Raw genomic sequence first — 26,425 nt, 5'->3', positions numbered from 1 at the left:
GTGACAAGGGACAACCTTGTCTGGTACTTCTAAAAAGAGTACATTGATTGGAAATTTGACCATTAACGAATAGGCGAGCAGAAGGGCTCGAATAAAGAGCAGATATCATGCGAATAAACTAATCGCCAAAATAAATGCTGATAAGGTATGGAATAGATATTGCCAATGAACTTTGTCGAAGGCTTTTCCAGCATCGAATGCTAGTACTTCAGCTGGTAAGGATAAAGACGACCTTTGTTCAGAATCATGTAATGCTGTTGACAGAGTATCTATTTTTCATTAAACCAGATTGATCAGGATGAATAAGGGACTCCAGTATAGAGGTCAATCTGGTTGCTAGAATTTTAGCATGGAGTTTACATCTTGATTTATTAAGAAAATAGGGCAATAATTCAATACAATAGCTAGGTCTTTGTTAGGTTTTGCAAAAACTTTAATCAGTGCTTCAGTAAAAGCACCAGAAGTTGAGCCTGAAGCGCTAAAAAAGGTAAAAAGTTTAAACAAATGAGGAATGAGCTGCAAGGCAAATTGTTTATAAAATTCTGCTCGAATTCCATCAGGACCTGGAGCTTTACATTGCTTAAGGGATTTAATAGCCAGTTTAATTTTTTCAATAGTAATTGGTGAATCTAATTTGACTGTGATACTTCAGGTAAACCACATTTATGTAAACAAGCATTTGCAATGCAATAGGTCTCGCATTTACCCGTGTTTGAGCTATTGTCATTGTAAATGGTAATGCCTTTTATTTATGTTTTTGTTTTCAAAACATAAATAAAAGGCATTGTCATTTTTACAATGCCAATAGCTGAAACTTGCGTAAATGCGAGAGCTATTGCATTGCAAATGCTTGCCTTTCCTTTCCTTCTTTTTCCTCCTGTTATTTATCAACTTATTTGGGGCCTTGATCTCCAAATTTGGCCTCTCTTCCTTGGACCACCTTTCTCCAGGACCTTGTACTGACTGATGGCATGGAAGTAGGATGTAATCGTGCCTTGAATGCTGAGCTCTCACAGCTGCGTTCATATAAAATGCATGACTCTCCACCCCCAGATTATTGACTCTGTATAGGTGCAGTTTTATGAATGTTTGAAATTTACTGAGGTTTTTCAGGTTTTTTTTACCACTATTATCTCCCTTGTCAGTACTTGTTTCCCAGAGTACGTCTAGAAATCTGATTACATTTTTTTGCAAATGTAAGGTCAGCTTTTGTGAAGGCCTTGCACTTGTAAATCATGCAACTTTTGTGAGCTGAACCTACATGGGCACACTGCTTTGAGAATCAAGCCCTTTGTGCCTGACACTCCTTCACCCTACTCCTGCTCGGCCATTCATAGCAGGGCAAATCCTATGTGCTCTGCCATCGCGATTTACTGTCTCGAAAACCCCCAAGGGTGTATAGAAGGTGGATTTTTATCACGCTAGATACCCTTTGCTTGATTTTGAGACCGAAAACTACTATTGTGCTGTCAACTGATAGAGCAGCATTGTACTGCCAATCAATGTCCTTGTGGGATGTAAACTGTGCATGGTTTTAGTGTTTCATCAGTTTAGTAAAGGGAACAAATACATCTTTGTATTTTTGTGGAAAGAATGTTTGAATCTTTCATTGGGAGAACAAGGCTATGGGGGTTGTCTCATCACCTTATTTAAAGTACATATGCATGTAAAAAGGGTAGGGGACAATGCCCTGCATCCACCAAACTCTAAGTAACCCCTAATATTTCTCTGTCTAAACATAACTTCCAAAATAATTGTATTTATATTTTCGTTGGTCGTTGTCGGTAATTAGAAAGCTTGTTTACAGGAAATGGAACACAATGCTGCATCCAAGTGCAGAACCCGACAGGCTGCTAAGGAAAGCCCAAGAAAAGAGTTTGACCTTCAGATTTGATCCTCACTCACAACTTGAGTTCCAACAGAAGGTGCCCTTGTAAGAAAAAAACAAAGCAAAAGACACACAATTGATGGACAGAATGCAGAACAAATCAAAACATTCACCCCCAGTCAAGAGATCTGGGTTAAATCCATCATTCTTTTGCTCACCATGCCACCCCATTTTAGACCTGGCTATATGCAAATCAGTCTTGACCCTGTACCTCATGGGAACAGTCCAGCCCGAACTGCCAAGCCAGGTCCTCCCTGGACCGGAAACAAGCATCCTAAGACCGGTTTCGGGGTTTCACCCCTCTTCAGCCAGGTTAGCTTGATTCCAGTGGCACAGTGAGCCCAGGACTCACGTCTGAGCATACCTGGCGCACTTAGGGCGAGAAAGCAAAAGACACACAATTGATGGACGGAATGCAGAACAAATCAAAACATTCACCCCCAGTCAAGAGATCTGGGTTAAATCCATCATTCTTTTGCTCACCATGCCACCCCAGTTTAGACCTGGCTATATGCAAATCAGTCTTGACCCTGTGCCTCATGGGAACAGTCCAGCCCGAACTGCCAAGCCAGGTCCTCCCTGGACCGGAAACAAGCATCCTAGGACCGGTTTCGGGGTTTCACCCCTCTTCAGCCGGTTAGCTTGATTTCAGTGGCAAAAAAAAACAAAGGGCACAACAGCACAAATGCATTTGGGCATGAGCTGCTGAAATAGATTTCTTATAGTGCAAGATCACATTTTATCAAGACATCTGTTAAATCTGTCCTGATAGGGCTTCCAGCCTATGTCACAGGGCCTGGGGATGCATCCAGCTAATGTGCACTGAATTGCATTAGAGGGCAACGGGCCTGCTTAGTTTTCTTGAAGTCATCTTTATGAGTCATTCCATGCCATGTCCTTCATCTTGGGGAAGGTGAGAGCTGGCGAGAGAAGAATGAGAGTTGGGAAAAATGCAAGGCAGAGAAAAGAAAAATACATTGTATTTTAAATTGGAGATCATTAGAGGTTATGAAAAGTCTCTCAAATTTTGCAATTTGTTTATCCAATTCTTTAATTTTAGAATTGAAAGATTTGTTTTCATGAGGCATAAGAGAAATGGATGTCCCTCTAATGTAAGCATTTAAGGCATCCCACTGAAGCACCATAAATGTAGAGCCTTCTGGGCTAAAAGTAAAATAATCCTGGAGTGCTGATCAAATGTTTAGTTTATTATTTTCGTTAAGCATAATATATGTATTCATACGCCTTCTCGATTAAGCCTGATAATTTGATCTAAGTTGTAGAAACATAAAAATAAGAGCATGGTCAGAAATATTAATATTATAGATATTTGATGTAGAAACTGAATGAATGAATTGGCGAGAAACCAATAAATGATCTAATCTTGAATAACAGTTATGAGGATTGGAAAAAATGTAAACATTTTCTCAGTTGGGTGATATAACCGCCAAATATCAACCAACTAAGGGCCTCATTGCGATGTTGGTCGGAAAGGCTCCGAACGGCATTTGAAATTTCCTAACCTATGTCGGAACCCATGTTTTCTACCGACTCAGAAACATTTCCGACCAATCAATTACGATAGAAGGTAACTGTTCGACTTTCCGACTTGGTTCGACCGGCATTCGGAGACTCCGAGTTGGTTGGAGCCGAATTGCACAGGTCTATGGACTGCGTTTACGAACCGACGTATTACGATGTCGTATTCAGACCGCCTTTCCGAATCGGTCTGTCCGACACAAAATGGCTGTCGGATACTGACTTTGGGGGCCTATAGCAGGCCCTCCTTCACCCGGAGGCCTCCTTTTGGAGCTCGTGGGTTACTTATGGGACCCCTCTTTACAACCATGCACAGTGTAGCAGGCACCCTGCGACAGGGTGCAAGGTTAACCGCAACCACCCCATTTTTAGGTCTCGGGACCATCCGGTCGGCAGACCGGAAGTCCGGAGATTTAATGTCTTTGAGAAGAGGGGCTTGCACCCGCCCCTCTTCTCTCCTGTTCTCCATTGGCTGGCCTCTTAAATGCTGGCCAGCCACTGGAGAAGAGGTCCAGTCACTCCGATTATGCCCCGTCCTTTTCGGATCGGGGGGCGTGTTTTTTGCAACTTTTCGCATTCTCTCCTCTAGCCAATGGCTGGAGGAGAGAAAAGACAAACACGCCCCCCGAATCCGAAAATGCCACTGCCTTTCTCCGAGGCATTTCTTCTTGACCTCGGAGAAAGGCGGTGGTGTGCTTGTCTTCTCCCCCTGCTCTCGGCTCCCTCTGCCGCTCACCTGCACGATCGGTAAATATTCTGTTTTCTCGTTGTGGACCCGAGTTCACCGGACACGGCGGTAACACAACTGCTTCACCGAAGCAATACTTGCTTAGTTTCAACTCCATATACCCGCTGCCCTGTCCTTCGAGGGGTTTTAGAAACGCACGAATAAGGCATGTTCCGCACGACCGCTTAAAACTACAACAACGGTACGGTACTTTCATACAGTCCTCGCACTACACTTCTAACAATAAGGGTTACTTTTGCCCAAGCAGTGGCACTCATTTTATCGACCACAGAAGGATGCAAGGCAGAGCCAGTCTTTAAGGAATGTGAACTCTTAACTTAATGATGACGGTAAGTGTCAGCGGCGAGCGTTTAACTCACTGAGCCGTCCTGGCGGCCGACTATGACCGCTTAATTTGGATAAAACGCTAAATTACTGATGTATTATTGTCCCGGGCCAGCCCAATATCGATTGTCTGCGCTAATCCCTTCTGCCGAGCAACCATCGAGGGAGAATGCGGCTCACGGGGGGAGACCTCCCCGCCAGGTTAAGCGATTTCACGCCCAGGGAGCTCCCTCTGATGGGGCGGGGCTTGTTTAAAGTCCCGGGAGCGACAACCGCTTATTTATGAGCGTCTCGGCTCAGAAGCCAGGAATGTGCTACACTGAGTAAGGGTGTCCTGGAGTGGTTACACAGAGACTGCCCTGAGGTGGTTGAAGTGAGTGGGGCAGTGAGACTTGCCCTGGGGAGGTTACAGTGAGTGAGGCAGTGAGGTTGCCTGGGGTGGTTACACATGGTGAGCCAGCGAGGCTGCTGGGGTGGTTGAAGTGAGTGGAGCAAGGACTCTGCCCTGGGGTGGTTACAGTGAGTGGGGCAGTGAGGCTGCCTGGGGTGGTTACACAGAGTGAGGCAGCGGGGCTGCTGGGGTGGTTGAAGTGAGCGGAGCAAGGACTCTGCCCTGGGGTGGTTAAAGTGAGTGGTCCGGTGAAGTCCTGGGGGCATACTACAGGGCCTGGTGTCAGTGGCACTCACCGACTGTGACTACGTGTAAACCATCTTTCGGTGACACTCTTGGATTTGGTGAATTCAAACAAAATGAAGGTAACACTCAAGCTAGAGACGTGTGCTTAGCTCCACCCCCACCCTGTGAGTCTGTCCTCCTTTTCTACACCATATGAACATTGCCTCCCAGGTGGCGCTGCAGCAGGCCAGCTACAGGGGGGTTCTGAGTGGTCGGCGCATTTGCCTGAAATGGACTTTTAGAAAGAGGAGATTTATAATCAGCTGCAAAGATGCGTCGGCGGCTCTGCTGCTTAAATTAAAATGAAATCTGAAGCACAAACCAGCCATTTATACCACACAAATGTAAGATGCAACTGCAACATTCTGTCCGAAACCCCACACTCCGGGAACTGAGTCCAAAGCAAACCATTTGTAAATGGTTAACTGGAATTTCCAAGACGGATAAACACGCCCCAGTTTAAACTTCGAGGCAAGACGAGAATTCACACTTAGAAAGCCTCGGGCTGCAGGGCAGGGGCCACAGGGCAGGGGCCCTGGTTCTACGGGGTCATGTTTGGACAAATATGGTCGGGGCAATAAGCCGAAATGTGACTCGTCCCTCCCACAGGCCTGCAGCAGTCCAGACAGAATTACCTCTTCCACTAGATTGCTTTGGAATAACACTTTTCCTCAATCTTCCCGCAGTAGCATTTGGTGTCGCTGTGCCGGTGAGCTAGCAGGCTTTCAAAGGTTTTTTTTTGGCTGTGCTGGAGCGCTGTCAGAGTGCCACGCAGCACCACTTCACAGCGCCTCACATCACTATGCACAGCGCTGGCCCCGTCCTCGAAGCACACCAGCATCTCCGGTATGAGCCGTACTATATAAATACAGCGGGGCCCGAGAGATGTCGACAGCCGACATCTTAATTAATTATTTTTTGGAAATATCTTCGATCAATATAATAACCTAATCTGCGCTCCCTGTCCAGCCGAGCCTTAGCCCCCCCTGCCCCACCTAAGTGCTGAAGAGGCAAGTCATGATTCCTGTCCTCTGCTACGTCACGTTCTGACATCCCTCCCAAGCGACCCACAGCTCTTGGGGCTGCTTCGTGCAACAGGCATCCGTGCAGGCTCTTTGGGCTGGCAGAGACCAGCTCTCCATTGCTGAAACTTGTGTGCGTCACTTTGCAGTAGCAGCAACAACACACAGCCGATTTGAAAGCAGAAGTTACTAATACAATCTATGTGATCTATGTCACCATTTAATTTATTTATTTTATTTATTTAGTGCATTTTTATAAAGCGCGTACATTACCCAAAGGTGTCAGAGCGCTGTACAATAGAGCTGGTTACGTTAGTGAGGAATTAGCAGTTAAAAGCCAATTGCTCTGTTCGTAACCACATGCTGTGATTTGTTAGACTTCATTGCGCTTTCAGTTTCACAACACCAAACAGAGCGAGGAACAGAAAGGAGCAGTGTCTAGTTACTTACTGACCTATAGCCAAGCACCATTGGATCATAACAATAGATTTATAAAGTGAAATATATGGTGGCAGGGATCCTGCTAGCTAAGTCCAATGCAGGTAACAGCGGTTGTAATGTTCTGGTTATGTAATTTTATTTACTAAGGCGCACAACAAATATATTTGTTTGCTAATGCCCAAGCACAACCATTCCCAAGGTTGCCAAAGCAAACCATTTACACTTGTTATCACGCAGCAGTTAAGGGGACAGCATGCGCAGTCACGGAAAATCGAACACATCGGCGCATGTTAAGGACACACTAAGGCATACATGCCAACATTTCAGAAGAGCAAAGTGGGAGAATTGTTGGAAAAAATCGGGAGAATGGGGCCGTGAATCGGGTTACTGTCCTGTATGGGCTTTGGAAGTGTGCGGCTGCAGGATCGGACATTTGAAACGCAAATGCACGTTTTTGTCTTACCTTTCAGAAGCATGGAGTGCAATGGCAGGCAGAGAGAGGGCGATGCAAGTGTTGTGCACTGGCCTGGCAGGTTGCTGGCAGCGCATACACCAACCCCCCGCCCCCCCCCCCCCCTCCCTCGTGTGTGGCACCTCGGGCTGAAACAACTTCCCGGGCACCCACACAGCCGCCCCCCTTTAAAAGACCATTCCCTTGTTAATGGGGCTTTGTTGGATTTTCACCCCTCCTAGAGCCCCTGCATCGCCACTATTGCTGGAAGAATTAGCGCGTTACACAATACCAATCCCTGTCAGCTGAAACCCCGAGGAATCGGGTTTCTGGAGCTTGAATCGGGAGGCGGGAGACTAGCCTCGAAATCGGTAGTCTCCCGCCTGAATCAGGAGGAATGGCATGTCTGCTAAGGGTCACAAAGTAGGCGTGTTAGGGAGAGTAAATTATATTGATGTATGCAGCATATTTAATTTTGCACAGTTTCTTTTACTTCTCCTCCTATAGCTCGTTTTCCTTCACACAGCCATCTGAAACCACTCTCTCCCGTGTTTACATAATTGGTTATAGACGCGATACAGTGCAATGTTGCTCCCTTCCCCAGACTCTCAATGTTGAAGACAAAATACTCTATATTTTCCTGAATGTGATGCCACAGAATGTCGTCTGACTCAAAGAAGCTATTTCACTTCCACTTCCAAACTTCGTGTCAGGCAATCTTCCAACTTTCATTAGGCTTTGTAATAAAACCAAGCAGGAGGCTAATAATCGAAGGCTTGTTTTAGGATGTTGCCTTATTTGAGATACCTCGCGCTTACCTTTTAAGGAGCCATTGCTTTCCTGTCTCAGACTCTGCTTTTACATTTTCAACCCTGTATTGGTTAATTATGGTGACTTCACCCCAGCGCACCTCACAGGTTAAATGCATTTATTTTCTGTGGCAGACGTGGAGTTTACAATTCAACTTTGCATTGCTTTCCTGTCCCAGACAGTTGCTAGAGGCCGCTCTGCTCCTCCGTTGTGGCCTCTCAGGCTGTGCGGGCGAGGCCTTTGGAGGAGGGGGCAGGGTAGAGCTGGGGCCGCTGTATCTCCTTGGCTCTCAGAAATCCCAAACGGGTAAATGCAGCTCCTTTCTGCTAATCCCTTATCTAACTTTCCAAAACGGTCAAATGGAGACCAGCTCGCTGAGTCATTCTTCGGTACTCTGCTAGTCTAATACATGTTTGCAACATTTCTTCCGTCAGCCTGATTATTCTTAAATGCATGGTGACAAGAGGCTTGGATACGATTCTTCCGGTTTCTCATTCTAAGTCATAGAGCGGCCATTGGGGGAGAGGTAGAGCCGGGGCTGCTCTTCAAGATGCTCACACCCTGCATAGCTCAAGAAGCGCACAAAATAATGCCATGGCTTAACAAGAGAAGCGCAAGAATGTTATCTGAGCTTTTGTCACCATGCATTTAAGAACAATCTGGCTGATGGAAGAATTATTGTAAAAATTTATCGGACTCGCTGAATAACCAAGAATGGCTCAGCGAGACGGTCTGCCTCTGGCACTTTTGGAAAGTGGTGGAAGGATTACCAGAACCAGCTGCTTTTACCCAGAGCAGTGAATCGCCATTACATATGGAAATGCGCGATGAGAAAGGGACATTCCATTTGGGCTGCATACATTGCCTCGGAGAAAGGCGGTGGTGTGCTTGTTGGTCTGAGCAAGCATGGTGGTTGAAGGGCGCTATTCTTACTTCGAGTTGTGGGCCTCGAATTGCTGATCTCTCCATCAGCAAGGGGCTTTGGGGTGCTCCTTGTGACCCGCAGTGAGGGCGCTTCCTCCTCCATCAGCTGAATTTCTTGGGGTGCTACGTAAACCTCAAGTTATGCAGTCCGAGATGAGGATCGCCCCCTAAACAGAAGTGTTGACATTATATTTCAACTTGCTCACTTTGCGCTCCGCGGGAATAAAAATTCGTCCACCGATGCGCTACTTCCGAATCACATGACAGCCAATCCCACGCCTGAATGTATACTGGCAGTCGTAAAGACTCTTAATCTGTAAAGTGACACAAGATTGGAGCATTTTCAGCACCTCATCCAATCCTACGCAGCTGCACAGAATTCGAATGTGCTCATTGGCTTTGAAGTACGCACGTGCCTCTGAGGTTACTATAAACAGTCCGCTAGCTGGTGGGAAATTGGGAACTATTACATTTTCAAGCGGATTAAACGTGAGTAGCTGCTAGTGTAAGGTAAGTGAATGTGTGACCGAACGGGCAGTAAAATTTTAGCTGAACGGTAACAAACTTCTTTGCAAACTCCTCTGTGACAGCTCTCTCTTTCCTGTTCTTGAGTTCTCTTAATGACTACGTTGCATCGTACACGTACACGTGCATTCTACTCTGCATTTCCCTACTGGCTAACGCTTGGAGGAACTCAACAGTTCTTGCCATATGGGCAAAAGTCCAGTGTTTTAGCGGTGGATATATATCTGGGCATGCAGTCGTTTAACTGTCTCATGGCTAAGGCCCACTTTACTTGCTGGGCGACGCTGGTGGTTGTGTTTGGTGAACTCGTTCCTGCAGCAGCTTTGATGAGGCAGGACTACTGTTCTGGGATCTGTGTTAAAAACCTGCACGACAGGCTCTCAATTTCAGCAGTCGAGGCAGGGCAGACACAGACAGGTGCTTGACTTCGGCAGGCTTTTTAGGTCTCGTCTCGAAGGCTGCCCCTTTTTACAGCCACTCTGCCTATGGCTGGAAGACGTAGCCCCCCCCCCCCCCCCCCCGAAATCTTTTTTAGCCTCCCCCCCCCCCCCCGAAATGTGGCTCTAGTTGCCCGCCTGCATAGATCTTATGTGGGCTACACTTTGCATCTGTCGGTGTTCGCTGTCAGGGCTTAACAACAAGCATTACAATGCAATGGTCTTGGCATTGGAGAAGTTAGAGCTATTGGCATTGCTCATGACAATGCCGTTTCTTTAAATGTTTTAAAAACAAAAACATAAACAAAAATAATGTCATGAGCAATGCCAATAGCTCTAACTTTACCAATGCCGAGACCATTGCATTGTAAATGCTTGTTTCAATAGGAGCCTGTGTTGTCAGTCGGAACACAGGCTCCCATTGAAGCCAAAGCGAGTCTGACCGAGCGGTGTTCGGAAACATCGTAATCGGTCGGTCCGACTCTTCGAACCCGAGTCGGTCGGAACCGATGACGACAACGAGTCGATAAGAATACTTTCCGACTAACATCGTAATGAGGTCCTTGGTTATTTTAAAAAATGACTTTAGAGTGAAGAAACCTCTAGGTGGTTGATATTTTGTTAGTGATTATCTATCTAATAAAGGACTACAAATGAGATTAAAATCTCCTCCAACAATAAGTGGGACATTGCCTAACTTGAGCACTTCTGTAGTAAAAAAAGACCCACAAATTGGGGTCATCAGGGATCCAGCGGTAAACCAGCCACTAATACTCTAATACCTCATACTCACCTTGGGCCCATAAACACACATTCACACACAGGCCAGTTAAATCCGCTGGGGTCAATTTGTATATTATCTCTCTCAGATTAATTATTTGACATTTCTAACCAATCTTTCACAGATCAAAAGTTCTTTCCTCTGGTCAATGGACCATTAGTTGAACTAGTTGATGGTGAAATGACATGAATCTTAATCTACTTTTCTCTGTAATGAAATAACCACCGACTCAGGAACATTTTAAATGTTTATCTAAATGAAATTCATGTGAGCCAAAATCAAAGTACAGAACAGTCTCCGTCACCCATAGAAGGAGGAATGATACAGATTAATAAGACTTTCAATTACGGTACTTGGAAAGGAGAGGATAGAGAGAGAAGTACACATTTAATTCTACAGAACATTATAGTTACCTAGAATGGTGTGAGAACCGACCCCTTAGCCAAGGAGTTGGGAAGGGTCCCCCGGGAAAGGACAGGAGACAAAGGTTTCAGGATTCAGGACAGGATTCAGGACAGGATAAGATGACCTCTTCTAGATCTGACGCCTGCGTCGCACCCCTCTCTGCCACTATCTTCCTCCTCGATTCTTCTGCGATCTTCTAATTATTTGGCTTGAATTCTATATCTGCAATATGATTCTTCTTCAGCATTCGCTTGCATTCCGACAGCATCCCGAACTCTGCAGCATTCCTGTCTCTCTGCGGTTTTCTAATTAGCTAAATTACCTCGATTATACCCTTCGAATGCCATGTACCACCCCTTAATGTTTCAGATTCGTAGAACCCCTAATTCCGATTGGACTGGCAAAAGGGATGATCATCGCACCATGCTAAGTTTTCGTTATTTTCTTTAGTTCATTGTCTAGTGATCCCTCCCCTTAATCTTTGTTCACATTTTTTTATTCCCACCCGTATTCACATTTTTATCATCACAAAGTATACATTTGGTAATATATTTCTTCCTTTCACAGGACATCATGTTACTTCCCAGGGTATGTTGCTGTTTCTTTTCTTGGATGGCATTCAAGGATGACAGCGCTACTCCTGGCTCATTTAGACTGCGCATGTGTAACGATCACAAGGGATATGGACCACGGTCTCTCTCAAAAGGCCCGAAAACCAACTAATAAGGAAATCAGAAAGAAATATATTAATTTCAAAATAAAATGATTTCACTGTATACCAACTATCTTTACTCTAATCCCATTTACTTTAAATGCGCTCTCCGCATTAGCAATTAGTAAATTAGTGTCATTTAGTTTCAGCAAACCCAGATGCTTAGCATGTGAGCTTTCAACCGGCCATTTTGGAGGTGTCTGCGCAAGTGCAGAGAATTCCCTCCAAGCAAAAGCTCGTCATACTACGTAGGTGTAGTTGACGCATGCGCAATGCAATTTTCCACATTTTAGATTTCACTCGACTTACTTGTCAATAAGACACATACGCAAGCTTCTCTATTCTTGATATTTAAAATGTGGTACATATTAATTACACAATGCACGATTAGTATGACGTTATGAGTTATATGAGAGGATTGTCTCCAAGCAAGTCTCTTTTCCACGAGTCTTTGCTCCATTATCTGTAGTCAGACCATACACATTAATTAAAAACATAACTGTGTCTTGAATTAAAATTTTCACTATAATATAACAACCTTCTTCATCATAAGGTTTGCTCAATATTTGGAAATGCAATCTTTTTGCAAATAGGATAGCAACACCATTTTTTCTATGTACAGCAGGAGAAGATATAACAGTGCTAACCCATTTTGTCTTCATAAAAGTTAAAACTGTGTCATCAATATGTGTCTCTTGTAAAAAACAAATATCCGCTTTATAACCTCCTAAATAATCTAAAATTTTAGTGCGCTTCACAGGGTATCTTAATCCTTTAACATTCAAGGATAAAATTTTAATATTATTGAAATTGCCCATTATGGAGAAAAGAAAGTATAGAGAAAACGAAAGATATGAAATTTAAGGCATAGAGGAGTAAAAAGTAGCTCTAGAATGAATAATGGGGAAAAAAGAAAAGGAAAGACACATACAAACACAGAAAAAGACAACAGATTAACATTAATAACAATCTTGAAACACACACTTTTAGCAAGCATGACCAAACCACTAATGCCCTATATGAAATTGGATAAATAGTCTCATGCGTATCCATGGGGAGCTGAGAATGTTGATCCAAGAATAGACGAAGGACTACAGGGTGCTGAAAGTTCTTCGAGAAACCATCTTTCCAACTCTGCATAGTTGAGGGGTCAAATAGACCATATTTGAAACCTAGATTTCTCAATCGTGGTCGAAGATCAATGAAGTCTTTGCAAATTTTAACAGTTTCTTTTGCAAATTCCTGATTGTATGAAAATTTTATTGCGATTATTCATTAAGGAAGGGATTTCTCATGCTGCTTTCCAATCAACACTAGGTGATGATGACGTAAAACTTTAAAGATCATTTGTCGCGGTTTATTCTGGTGTGGATTGCGATGAGAGGGAATCCTATGAGCCTTATCAATTTCAAATCTCTCAGAACATTTTAGACGTAAGTGACCAGGTATTAAATTCTCCAAGTATAACCTACAATCATTACCTTCCACATCTCCGGTAAGTTAAAAATACGCAGGGTATACGGTCTATTACGATTTTCCAAGTCAAGAAGTAGGTTAGACGTAGTAATATTTTTGCTGCAAGCGGTGAGAAACTTTACATTTTGACTTTATTGTCTTGAATTTTAATTGCGTTGTCAGCTACTTTCATTGAAAGACTAGCCATGTCTTTTTTGTGTATTTTTCATCTCTGACGCAATAGAATCTGTGTTAGATGAATAGCTTGAATCTCATCGAGCAGTAAAGCCAAATAAGGCTCACTTGACTCCACCATTTTTGATTTAAATGGAGGTGGAGAAATATTTTGTTTCCGTTTATCATGATGAAACATGTGTATTTTTACCGTCCATACTTCCTAAACTGGAAATTTGCAATAAGAGATAATAAAAATGGATGTATAAAGTAATAGAAAAGAAGACCTTTCAATAGAAGGTAGTGCCGCAGCTAAATCCGACTGTGGGAGTGTCTAGGTCACAGCCTCACCTTTTCCAGAATGTTGCTCCTCCCCCCGTCTGTAAAACTTGGCTGTACCTGACAGAGAAGATAGAGGACGAAACAGGAAAGGAAAAGATTCCTCTGCTGCGTCGAGGAAACTCAACAAGCACCACACAGGTAAGTACAGTCTTCAAAAGGCTGCTGCCGTCACAAATAGAAGTAATTCTGGCTCATTCAGGACAAAAATCATCGATGAAGGGCTCACACGGTGAAGAGCTCACCGGGTGAGGGGGGTCATCATAGCTCGTGTGTATCCTCAATTTTACTATGTTTTATGGGTCATCACACATACATTTGAAACTGGACAGCAGCATCGCAGTGTGCAGATTGGAAAACTAAGAAGCATCAGTCCACAAGAAATGGCGACACAAGAAGAAGCGCTTTCTCACGTATACTCTATGTGATAAAGTGAAAGATATTTTACTTCCCCAAGAGAGTAGAGCAAGCATAGAGAGACAAAAACAGGCACAAATAAATAAAAGAATATTTTGTGAGGGAGTGGCAGATTAAAGAAATATTTGAAAGGTTAGGAAAGATATGGAAGGGTAGAAATTCAGTTGATAGAGCGCAAGAAGCCCATTTGCCAGACGAAAGCCTCGTTGAAATCCAGGATTTTGTTAATATTTTAAAGATGAAACCTATTCCCTCAAACAGCCCTTGTAACCTGATACGGCTTTCAGCTCTTGCATCTGCAATTGTGCTGCAGGCCTGAGAAACATCCAGGTCGGTGAGAAGCTAAATGTCTTAACTACATTATTTGAGGATAGAGGTCTAAAAGAAAAAGACAAACCAAATCTTTTCAACAAAAATTCTAACAATTTTATCTTTTTGACAGGTGATACAATAGCTAACACAGATGCTCCCTTAAGAATAAAACGTGAGAACTCACAGCACTTAAGCAATCCTGAGGACACAGGAGGAGTGGACATTGATGATTGTTTCAGAACAGGTGAGGAAGTAAAGCTGCAATTTGCCAAATATCCTTATTTGAAATGTTCTTGTATCTCCTATCTGGAATTCCTTCTTGTTAGACCTGGCATCTTTTGGAGTGTTTCCCCAGTCTTTTTGCTTTCTGGCCTCCTGTTTTTAATGGTATTTTGGAATTAGTTTTGCTAGTTTAATGCCTGTGCGCACTTTCTCACTGCTGTTCAGTGTTAAAGTGCAAGTGCTCCTACTGTAAATTGTGTTTATGGATTGGTTTCCATGTTTGGCTTATTAGGTTTACTAATAAGTTCCTAGTATAGTGCACTGTGTGTGCAAAGGGCCTGGAAATCAGATGCTGCTAGATGGGCCTTCAGCAGTGATTGTGCCACCCCCACACAAGCAGCATTTCAAAGGTGTATCAGACATGCCACTACAGTGTCTGCATGCACTTTTCAACTGCCATGTCAACCTGGCAAGTGCATCCACCTGCCATGCCTTAGCCTTCCCTTTTTTTTTACATGTTAGACACCCCTCAGGTAGGCCCGAGGTACGCCCATGGGCAGGGTGCAGTGTATGTAAAAGGTAGGACATGTACTGGTGTGTGTGACATGTCCTGATAGTGAAATACTGCCAATTTCGTTTTTGCTGTTGAAAGGCTATCTGCCCCATAGGCCAACTTTCCGTTGGGATAAGATAAAGAAATGGAGTTTCGTATACCTGAACTCAGGATTTAAATATTTTTTTTTTGTTTTTTGTAAAGATGATTTTGATATTGTGTGTTTGAAAATACCACTTTTAGAAAGTGGGTATTTTCTTGTCTAATCATCTGAATGCCTCTGCCTGTTGTATATTCACTGGCTGAGTTTTGATCTGCAGTAGCAGAGATGTGCATTCACACTAGACAGGCACAAGGGGGGGTTGAGGCGAGTCCTGCCTTTTCTGGGTGACTCATAGTTGGGCTAAATAGGCCTGGTCTGCATTTAAAGTGGTCGGAGGAGTTTTCACTAGCACCTCAATAGGCACTGTCTCCTCTGCACAAAGCTGTCTCCACCTCCTATATTGAAGCTAGGCCAGGGAGGGTAGAGATGGTTTGGACTGGGCTCAGAGAACTTTAGAGCTCTTTTGGATCAAGGAACCTGCCAAGAAGAAGAGCTGGAGAAGCTGTGAGGAGGAACTACAACTTTGTTGTGTGCTTTGTTGTGTTGGTCTGCAGTGGCTGCTTCTGTCTTGGGCAGAGAACGGACTGGACTGAGCTTTCTGAAACTTCTTTGTTTGAGTTTCTCCAAGGGCTTGAGGTAGAGCTAGCCCCCTCTTCAAGAAGTCTCATAAACCGCAAAGACTTCAAGTTCATCTGCTACCAGCACTGGGAACTGTGTGTTTTGAGCTGCAACAGAAGAAAAAGCAACACAACGCTGTTGCCGGCTCTGTGTCCTGAAGGCACCCCAAAGGACAAAGCCACATTTTGCACAGCAACCCTGTTGTTGTTTTATAATCAGCAACCCTGGTCTCACCAACGACACCACTGGACGCCACCACCAAGTCACTGCTTGCACCATGATCTGTGGGCATTGCACTTCACACGGCCTCGCTTCACACTGCTGCCCTGGTATCCTGGGCGATGCTGCTCCACGCTGACATCGACGCTGCTGCTTGCACCGTGGTTGGAGGGCACTGCTTGGAAGTTACATGACGCACTGCCCTGTCCCACATCGCAACCTTGGCCTTCTGACGCTGGCGTAATTGACTCTAGTTAATCAGCCGACGATGACGCCGTTGCCTGCACCATGACCTGCTAGCATTGCAACGAGCACCGCACCACTTCGCACCGCAGCCCTGGTCTCACCGATGCCGCTGGACGCCTGTAACCAAGCTGCTGCCTGCACCGCGACCTGAGGGCACCCAACGCCACACTGCTGCACTTCACAGCACAGCCCCAACGCCCGCCGATGCCAGTGCTCCTAACTTCAACTGTACGAAATCCGATCTGCAACACGTGTGACTTCAAGGGCCTGACGACTCCTGCACCAGCCTCTGGAATTGACACCTGCCGAGGCCAGCTCTTTGAGGCTCATTGCGAGGACACCAACACCCTGCATTCCTTAAGGTGCCCTTGGCGGGTCTTCCCGACACTGTAGCGGTCAGCTAGAACTGTTTGGATTTGTTGCTCACTACGCTGTGATAGCCACAGACAGAGCCATCAACTCCAAGGAACTGTATTTTAAATCTGTTTTTGCTTATTGATAATTCTAAAAACTGTATGGTGGATTTATTAACATTTTTAGTCTTGTTTTGCACAGATAAAATATTGGATATTTTTCTAAAGCTGGTGTAATGTTTTCACTGTATTACTGTTTGTTATGTGCAAATGCTTTACACATTGCCTCTGAGATAAGTCTGACTGCTCGTGCCAAGCAGGGGTTATTTTAGAAGTGTATCCCCCTTATCCTGACTAGGACGAAGGGTCCCTATTTGGACAGGGTGCCAACTTAACAACTAGAGATGCCCATTTCTAACACTTTCCTTCTATCACAGAAAAGAAAGTACACCTTTTGTTTAATAAACCTGCCCTTAATAAACAGATACACTCTATTTTCAGCACAACCCTGAAACACAATAACTCCTTAATGCTGCAACTTTCTGGAATTTACTTTATTTTTAATATACATGATGTTTGCTATGTCTCTGCGTTTTCAGTGTTATTCCCGTGGCCAAATCTGTTTTGTTGTTGTTTTTATGAACACAAAATCATCCACACCACCTCCAGCTGTCGTTAGTCATGAATAAAGGCAAACATCGGCTTTACAGACATTAGCAGCAGATCCACAGTGAGAATATTGGGGGGGGGAACACCCCTCATATATTTACAATAGCGAGCCCGGCCCAAAGTGGTCCCACCATTTACCCCAGATCCTGGCATGCTTTTTAGGGCACTCTCTAGCTTCATATATCGTTTTTTGCTGCTCGGTACACCAGTCCATTCCAGGACCCCACTGAGACATCTAGGGCGTACTGGGAGATTTCCATCTACACGCTATGTCTCTTTTGGCTACCATGGTTGCCACCTCAAGCAGTGCCCTCCATCCCCTCGAAGATACCCAGAAGGAGCGACTTTGGTGAGAGTTCCACCTCCCATCCCAGTATCTCCGATAGCTCCTTAGTCACTGCGGTCCAGTAGTTTCCAAAAACAGGACAAGTCCAGACCATATGATAGAAATCTGCAGCAGCATATTAACATCTGAAACATCGGGCTTGGAAGGATTCATGCCTTATGGAGTCAGCTATGAGTGAGATAGGCTCCATATAGATAGTATGTCTGCACCAGTCAGTTTAGAGGAATTCATGATAGTACGGGGGGCACCATGGCATTACGCCAACCGTTATCCTCTAGTTGTCCCACCCACTCTTCCCATCGAGTCCCCAGGTACACCAGCGTGTCAGGTGCCTTAAAGACCAATGTACAGTAGTTCTGGGAAATGCTCCCTTTTAATAGTGCACCCATGAGGATGTTAGCCTTTAGAGGATAGAATTTGGGGAGTGTTGTGCCCATGGAAATGTGTGTTTGAAGTGCGTGCTGCAACTTAAGTACTTATGAAATTGTGTATGTAATAGGGCATAGGTTGACTGAAGTTCCTGAAATGAGCATAGTCGGGTGCTAGACCGAAAATCCCCTAGCAGGGAAATACCAATGGTATCCAAGTGAGTAAAGCCCTCCAGGCCATCAGTTTCGCATAGCCACCTTCCCCACCATAATGGAGTTGAGTAAGTTTGGAGTCCCATCCGGAGCGCCAGCTTAGGAAAAATCATTCGGGACATGTCCAGTAAGTTCTTGGGGATTCGAGCACTGAAAGCATTCCCAGCACTGTCTCTAAACCCAGCGAGGTCAGTCCCACCCTATACATAGCGGTAGAAATTAGCCATGCCCAAATTGCATCTAACAGTGCTCGTAGACAGCTCGTAATATGCCATATCTGTTTTAAGTGCCAAGAGGCCTCCTGGTTGGGGCTTGTTGCGCTGAACATATGCCACTAAAAAGTCAATACAAAGAATGATACACATGAGCATCTTTTTTTCTTTGATACCTTGAGAACCCCATCTGGAGTAGTTATGCTTGTGTATTTGACAGACACACATTCCTCTGTCCAGAAACATAAATCCGCAGGGCTTGATTACCCCATTTAACAAAGGATGAAGGCTATAGAGTTGCTACCATTGTTGTCATGACTTTGCATGTGTCATAGCGTAGGAGAACCCCTGTTTCAGTCTTACTCCTGATGCCATTAGAGCAGTGATCTCCATCCTGCCCGGTAACAAGAGCTACTTATGTTCAATGAAAATTGTCCTGTGCTAGTAATATCATTAGTTTTGTAAAAGTAACCACATCAGACTAGATTTCGTTAATAGCCACCCTATTGTAGCTCTATGGGTGTTTGAGTGGCTGTGTGAGTGACTAGGTCTGTAAGTCAGTGTATGGGTGCGTGACTGAGTGGGTGTGTGGGCAAGTGACTTGGTGTGTCAGTGGATGTTTTCTTCAGTCAGTGTTTGTGCGGGTGGCTATATGGCTGAGTGAGTGGGTGAGTGAGTGGTTGTATGGATGCATGAATGTGTATGTAAGTGTTTGTGTGGGCGAGTGAATGGCTGCATGAGTGAGTAAGTTGAATGTGAGTGATGTATGGGTGAGGAAGTATCTGTGTAATTGGCTTGATAGGTGAGTGATTGGATGTGTAAGCAATTGTGTGGGTATGTGAATGGGTGTGTTAGTAGTTGTATGGTTGAATTAGTGAGTATGTGAGTAGCTGTAAGGGTGAGTGTGTGGCTGTGTGTGTTGTATCAGTGAGTGAATGGTTGTATGAGTAACTGTATGGGTGAATGAGTGGCTGTGTGAGTGCCTGCATGGGTGACTTAGTGGGTGTATACGTGGCTCTATGGTTGAGTGATAGAGTTTGTGAGTGGTTGTATGAGTCCATGACTGGGTGTGTGAGTGTTTCTGTGAATTATATCATCAGTGATGTCACTTGAGGTAGTCCTCGTTTTGGCCCCTCAATCACAGCTCAAGATCATTTCCTGTAACGTAGCCGGACTTAGCAGTAAATTGCTACTGCCCGACTGGAACAAACTAATAGAAGGCCAAGACATCTGCCTCTTCCAGGAAACTTGGAGCTTAGTCCCCCTTTATAAATCTGGTTATACCTGTTTTTTTTACCAGCTGTCACCACAGGGAGAGGACGCCCCTCGGGAGGCCTGACCGCCAGGGTTAACATTGCTTTGGGCTGTAGAATCATCGAACGAAACTGTGCAAATCCAGATATAATGAGGCTTACCATCAATGGGAAAAAAGGAGTCACAACTCTTGAGTTGTTTAATTTATATATAAGGGGGACAAAAGGGGGTGCGTCCTCAGCTATTGTTTCATCTCTAGAGCAAGAGTTATCTAATTGCGATCCTGACTCACATCTTGTGATAGCGGGAGATTTTAACTGCACGTTTGAGCCCCTTAGCACGGAGGACATGTTGGGGCTGGAGGAGGACGATACAAGAGGGGGTATCTCCCCCTAAGTATTCCCCCCATTAAAAGATGGTCACGGGTTGCAATCCAGCTGAATACACTTGCTCTGGAATTTGGGCTGAGGGCTGTAAACCGCAGAACACCTTCGGATGCTGTCCGTCTTGCATTGACTACATCTTAATAAATGTAAGATTGTGAGAAGCATGATTGATATGGAAGTTGTCCCTACTATCAACAGTGACCATAATCCCCTTTGTCTGATTATGAAGGCCATCTGGACCTCTTCTTGCCCTCTCCCTGATGCAACAAATAATTTGGCGACCAAGGAAGTGGCCCCTTCTAACTGCAGAAGATACCTCAAATGGCCTAAAGTTGCTGTTAATGAATCAAAAATGGCAGGAATTCATCGAGCCCTGGTAGAAAGCATTGCCGACTTACAGGAGGCATCCCTTAAACCCGATGCCCCAGAGAAAGCCCTGGATATTTACACGAGAACTGTAGAGCAGATGGGGTCTTTCTTTAAAATAGTTCCTGGTTCTAATACCAAACAACCACGCCCAAAAAGCGGGCAGGCTTGGTTTACAAAAACCTGTAGACAGAAAAGGAAAGCCCTAGCCTTAGCCATTATAAGTAAAAATTGTCCTCGCGTCCAATCTGCCAGGAAGGAGTATAAAATAGCTTTGCATTGCGCTAAACTACAGTGGGAAGAATCCCACTGGCAGAACCTTAAAGATGCTAGTTTAGCAAAGGATGCTAATTTATTTTGGAATCTTGTTAGGGGGACTAATAGGAAAGATCCCGATTAAATCCCCAACCATATATCAAGCCTAGACTGGTTCGACCACTTCAGAAAACTATATTCTGGGACAGACATTATATACCAGGGAGGACCTCGCGATCAGCCAATTCCCTGTTCCTCGCTAAACACCGATGACTACTTTAGTCTAAATGAAGGAGAAGGGGCAATCAAAAGAATTGTACCATCAAAAGCCCCTGGACCGGATGGTCTTCCGTGGGACTTACTTCTTGCGAACACCAGCAATTGGGCGAGATACATCATGCTCCTAATTAATTCCATCTCTAAAGGGTGCCCTATACCCTAATCGTGGAAGGGTGCCGAGGTAGTGCCTATTTTTAAAAAGGGAGCTAGGGAGGACCCTGCCAACTACCGATCGATCAGCTTGATTGATGCTATCCAAAAAGTAGTTGGGAGGGTGCTGTTGCAGAGAATCCACTCTTGGGCTGAGAATGAGAATATCCTCTCCCAATACCAGGCGGGTTTTAGGACCAGAACCGGGACAGTTGCCCAGGCGTTCAGGCTGCTCCTCATTTATTGGAAGGTAGTCGTGATAGGTGGAGGCAGTCTTTATCTCGCCTTCATCGACTTGAAGACTGCCTTCGATCTGGTCCCCCGTGAACAACTATGGAAAGTTTTGGGCGAGATGGGTATTCCCTTGTTTATTTTGAACCTGCTTGTCCGATTGCATAAGGGCAATTATGCTCAAGTGAGGTGGGGGTCACAAGAGCAAAAAAACGATAGGATTCCAGTGAACAGAGGAGTACGCCAGGGCTGTGTCATGGCGCCTACCCTATTCTCTCTATAAACGGGGTGGTTAGTTTCCTCCAGGAGATCCCAGCTGATGCCCCGGCCCTGGCAGGAGACAGGGTACCCACACTCCTGTTCGCAGATGATACGCTGCTGATTTCTAAGAACCCGTCGGGCTACAGAAACTTTTAGACAGGTTTCAGCTCTTCTGCACCTCAAGGGGGTTGATTATTAACACTACAAAGACCAAACTAATGACATTAAACCCCTACAAGCCCTTCAGGCACATTTTTACCTTGTGTGGAACTCACTTGGAAAGAGTCAGAACTTTTGATTACCTGGGCATCCGACTCTGCACTGGAATCCCCACATTAATAAGATGCTCCTAAATCATAAACGTGTGGCTGGAGCAATAGGCAGAGAACATCGCTCCTCACAGAGTAGACCTGTTGTCCCAGTGCTCACGGTTTACGCTGCAAAGGCAGTAAGTTCTGCCCTTTATGGTGCAGAACTGTGGGGGTTTAACAATTTGCAAGACGTCTGCAGATCCGAACACAAGTTTCTGAGAGAGTTAGTGAGCCTGCCCCGAAATGTCCCACTTAAGCCTCTGATGAGCGACATGGGAAGATGCTCTTACAAAGACATTGCCAGATCAAGACCGCTGCTTTATTGGGCCCGCCTTTTGCGAACTGCTAAACTCACCAAAAATGCCGCTGCATTTAAAGAAGTAATTAGTTTAGACTGCAACCACAGGGTCAGCTGGCTTAACAATGTTAAGAAATTCGTATTTTCCCTAGGTCTTAGAGACTCTTGGGAGGGTCAGAACCCATCCAGTAAGGATGAACTTAAAAAGGCATATTGGGCTTGGGTGGACACAAAGGAACCCAGTAACCCTAGTGCAGGCAGGATGGCAGATGATTTTTACCAGTTCAAACAGCACATATTTTCAGAGCCATATTTAGATCTTATTCGGATCCCAAGAGATAGGGCATTCTATATACAGTTTAGGGTTGGCTCCCTCTTAGTTCGCGAGCTAACCGCAAAATGGAATCCACCTCGCCAGACAGTCGCGGATTGCCCTTGCTGCGAGGCACCAAAAGAGAGCGTGGCCCACCTCATGTTCGCATGCCCAGCATACTCCAGGGCCAGATGGAGATGGCTAAAACCAATCTGAAGACAACTGGGCACTTTGGATCACAGTGTTGCCTTGCGGATCTTGAAATCAGATCCAAGAGCTCTCTTTGTCTGTGGTGTGGCAAAGTATCTCTGCTGTGTTTGGTTTGTCAGGTCCAAATTCTTGCGCAGGGAGGTATGAATTTGCAACGCGAATGTATCTTTATATATTTTTAAAATGCCATCAGATAGCCTTAAAAGATGTATGTTCTTATTTTTTCTTAACTAATCTCATTTACTAAACCGTATTTTAACTTATCAAATGTATAAATCAACTCCCCATCTTGGCCCAGGGATTATTGTGTTGCTGCTAATATTTATTAACAAAATGATCACTTTTCTGTATGTTGTCCCTGGATGGAATGTATATATCTATCTTTTTTATTGTTTTTATGATAACTCGTATCTTTTATTCTTGGCTTGTATGAACGAAGTTGCTTTTATAATACTTGTTATCGAAATAAAGCTATTTGTCTGACTGACTGACTGATAAACAAGGAACAGAACATTGAACTTTGGCAACTTTGCTGAGGTTCCACCAAAACCCCCCTTCAACTTGAACAGCATTACCCACCAACTTAATTACTTTGACCGGTGTACCAAATTTGCTTTCACCTTTATTGATATAATAATATTTCTTGATTTTAACAGTATACCCAGCCTTAAGGATTGAAGTCTTAGAACCTCTCTTAGAGTCAAAACAAGCTTTTTGCTTAGAATGAGTAGAAGAAACATTCCCTTTCACAATAGACATCAATTTCAAGACATCTGACTCTGCATTTACCCACTTGGACATCCACCCAGGTCGAAAAGAAGTATTAGCCTTCCTTCCCCTCATCAATTCAAAAGGAAACACTTTGGTGGATGAATGAGGAGTGACTGTATAAAACCATATCATGCTGTTCAGAGCTTTCACAATATCATGGTTGCTGGCTTTAGCCCATTTTACACAGTCCCCAACCACACGATTCATCCTTTCCACAAGTCCATTCCCTTGAGGATGATAAAGGGAACTTTTCACGTGTTTTACACCAGAAACAGACAAGAACGATTCAAAATCTTTACTAACGAACCTTTTCCCATTATCAGAAACAAGTATTTCTGGAAAACCCTCCCTAGACCAGACATCGCTCAAAAAATCCATAACACTTTTAGTGTCCGCCTCCTTGACAAGCTTGTACTCAGGCCACATTGAGGCACAATCATCGGGAACCAAAATAAATTTGGAACCCCCATAAAGCATATTATATGGTCCCATGACATCCACACTAAGTTTAACCCATGGACGGTCTGGACACTCAACAGGTATAAGAGGGGGAACGGAGACTTCAAGGGATTTGTCTGATGACCAGCAAACACAACAGTCCACAACAAACTCATCAATCTCTGAATCCATCCCAGGCCACCAAAAGGTATCACAAATGTGATGTTTAGTAAAAGAGGAACCTAAATGTCCTTCATGGGCCCTTTCAGTAATCCCTTTCCTGAAAACATGTGGAGGAATAAGTTTGTCAATCCACAAAAAAATCCCATCTTCTAAAGAAATTTCATCCTCAATTTTAGAAAATGGTTGCAGTGAAGGAGAAAGTACTTTCTCTCTTGGCCACCCATTTCTAACAAGGTTACAAACTTCTTGAAGGACACAGTCACTGCAAAATGCTGATCTCCATTCATCTTCAGAACAAAACTTAAGTTCAGGAATATCCACCCCTGCAACAAGACAATCTTCGCAATCCTCTTTGATAAGATCAGAAAAGGAAATTTCATCATCATTAATTTCAGTGGCAGGAAAACGAGAAAGTAAATCCGCCCTCCCATTCTTTCCACCAGAAATGTGCCTGACATCAAATTGGTACTGGAGCAATTTAGTATTAACAAGAGGCTTGTGATTCGTTTGGCGTAAAAAACTTTTTCCCCATACATATGGGCGGAACTCTTCAGTGGCCCAGGCGCAGGCCAATAGCTCCTTCTCAATGACTGAGTATTGCAACTCAGCGGCCCTTAGAACTCTTGATGCAAAGCCTATAGTGTTTTCAACTCTATCCTCCACCTGTGTCAAAGTCGCACCTAATCCTACTTGACTTGTGTCAACAGATAGACAGCATGGGAAACTGGGGTCAAAAGGCTTGAGGACCGTGATTTTCCTACACGATCTCCAGCTTCACCAAAAGCAGACACACATTCATCACTCCTAACAAACTTGGGCCCTTTTTTGAGGAGATTACTAATGGGACGAACTATTGTGGCATAGTGAGGAATAAATCTCGAATAATATTCACAGAGTCCCAGTAGAGATTTGACTCCAGTCTTGTCAGTGGGAGAAGAAGCATTAGTAATGGCCTCAAGGAGACCAAGTCTTGGTTTAACACCTTCATGAGTGAGCACATGACCTAAGTACTCTACTTCAGTAAAAAAAAAAAAAAAGAATTTTTCTAGTTTCAGTACAACACCATGTTGCTGAAACAGACCTAACACTTTTTTAAAAATAGAATCATGCGAAGAAGCATCCTTTGCAAAAATGAGGACATCGTCTTGGAAGACTAATACACCGTCAACTCCCTTAAAAATGTTGTTCACCACCATCTGGAATACCGACTCAGCCGATGCCAGGCCAAAAGGCATGTGTCGGTACTGAAACATGCCTAGAGGGGACACAAACGCAGTAAGATGACGGGAATCTGCATGTAACTCAACCTGGTAGTAAGCACTGGCAAGGTCGAGCTTGGTAAAAAATGTAGCCCTTTTAGTCGAAGCAAAGAGGTCATTGATTTCCGGAAGAAGATGTGAGTCAGCCCAGATCTCTTTGTTGAGAGACCTTAAATCAACACATACCTTGAGTTGACCACACCTCTTCCTAGCAACAACCAGGGAAGAAAGCCATAGAGATGACTCAGCAGGCTCAATAACACCTTTCTCACACAGTTGCAACAATTCCTTTTCCAGGTCGTCTCTCACACTGTAGAGTAACCCTCTAAGTTTTTGTTTTACAGGAATAGACCCCTCTTCAACAATTATTCTGTGCTTGACACCTCAAATTTTACCTAAATCGCAACTAAATACAGAGGGAAATTTACCTTTAAGCATTTGAATTTTATCAGGACACCCTACAACAAGGATTTGCTCTTTGGTTCCAGATTTGAGGATCATAGGCCTTGATGGAACCAACCTAAAATTTTAAGTCCTTTAAGTGCAACATAAATCTTCCCTTTTATTTTCCTCCCTTTGAAGAACATCTCCAAGTCGAAGAAACCCAAAAGGTCAATTTTACGACCCCCTATGACACAAGAGAATGATCTGGAGGAAGTAGAGGCTGACACCCTTTCCAAGTTTCATCAAAAAGGTTTTGCATAATCATCGTTATTTTTGCACCAGAGTCCACTAAAAGCTTAATACACTTGCTTCCCACAGTAATGTTAACAATGGGATCAACGCAGGACCTAGGACCTCCTTCAGTGACATCATGTGAACCAGAGGAGTCACTAACATTAAAGTCAGTAACGACTAAAACTACCTCAGAGTCAGAGAAGAATCAGAGTCTATTAGACACACAACAGGTTTCTTTAGATCATTTGGCCTTTCAACTTTAAACAAATCTTAGCAAAAT

General features: G+C 44.2%; 1 protein-coding gene across 4 annotated transcripts in view; it reads left to right on the top strand.

The window, feature by feature from the left end:
* The window catches only part of LOC146866792 (uncharacterized), a 218,472-nt gene that overhangs the window by 80,332 nt on the left and 111,715 nt on the right, over positions 1–26,425 (top strand). For all 4 annotated transcript variants that reach the window (XM_085601378.1, XM_085601387.1, XM_085601370.1 and 1 more), the window contains exon 4: positions 14,511–14,624. In XM_085601378.1, the coding sequence (XP_085457504.1) occupies positions 14,511–14,624 (114 nt within the window). The remainder of the gene's footprint in view (positions 1–14,510; positions 14,625–26,425) is intronic.

Source organism: Triturus cristatus, chromosome 1_2 (genome assembly GCF_964204655.1).
Source record: "Triturus cristatus chromosome 1_2, aTriCri1.1, whole genome shotgun sequence".
NCBI classification, from domain to species: Eukaryota; Metazoa; Chordata; class Amphibia; order Caudata; family Salamandridae; genus Triturus; species Triturus cristatus.
Note: the sequence above shows the minus strand (reverse complement) of the source record. Positions and strands in the feature narration are given on the sequence as shown.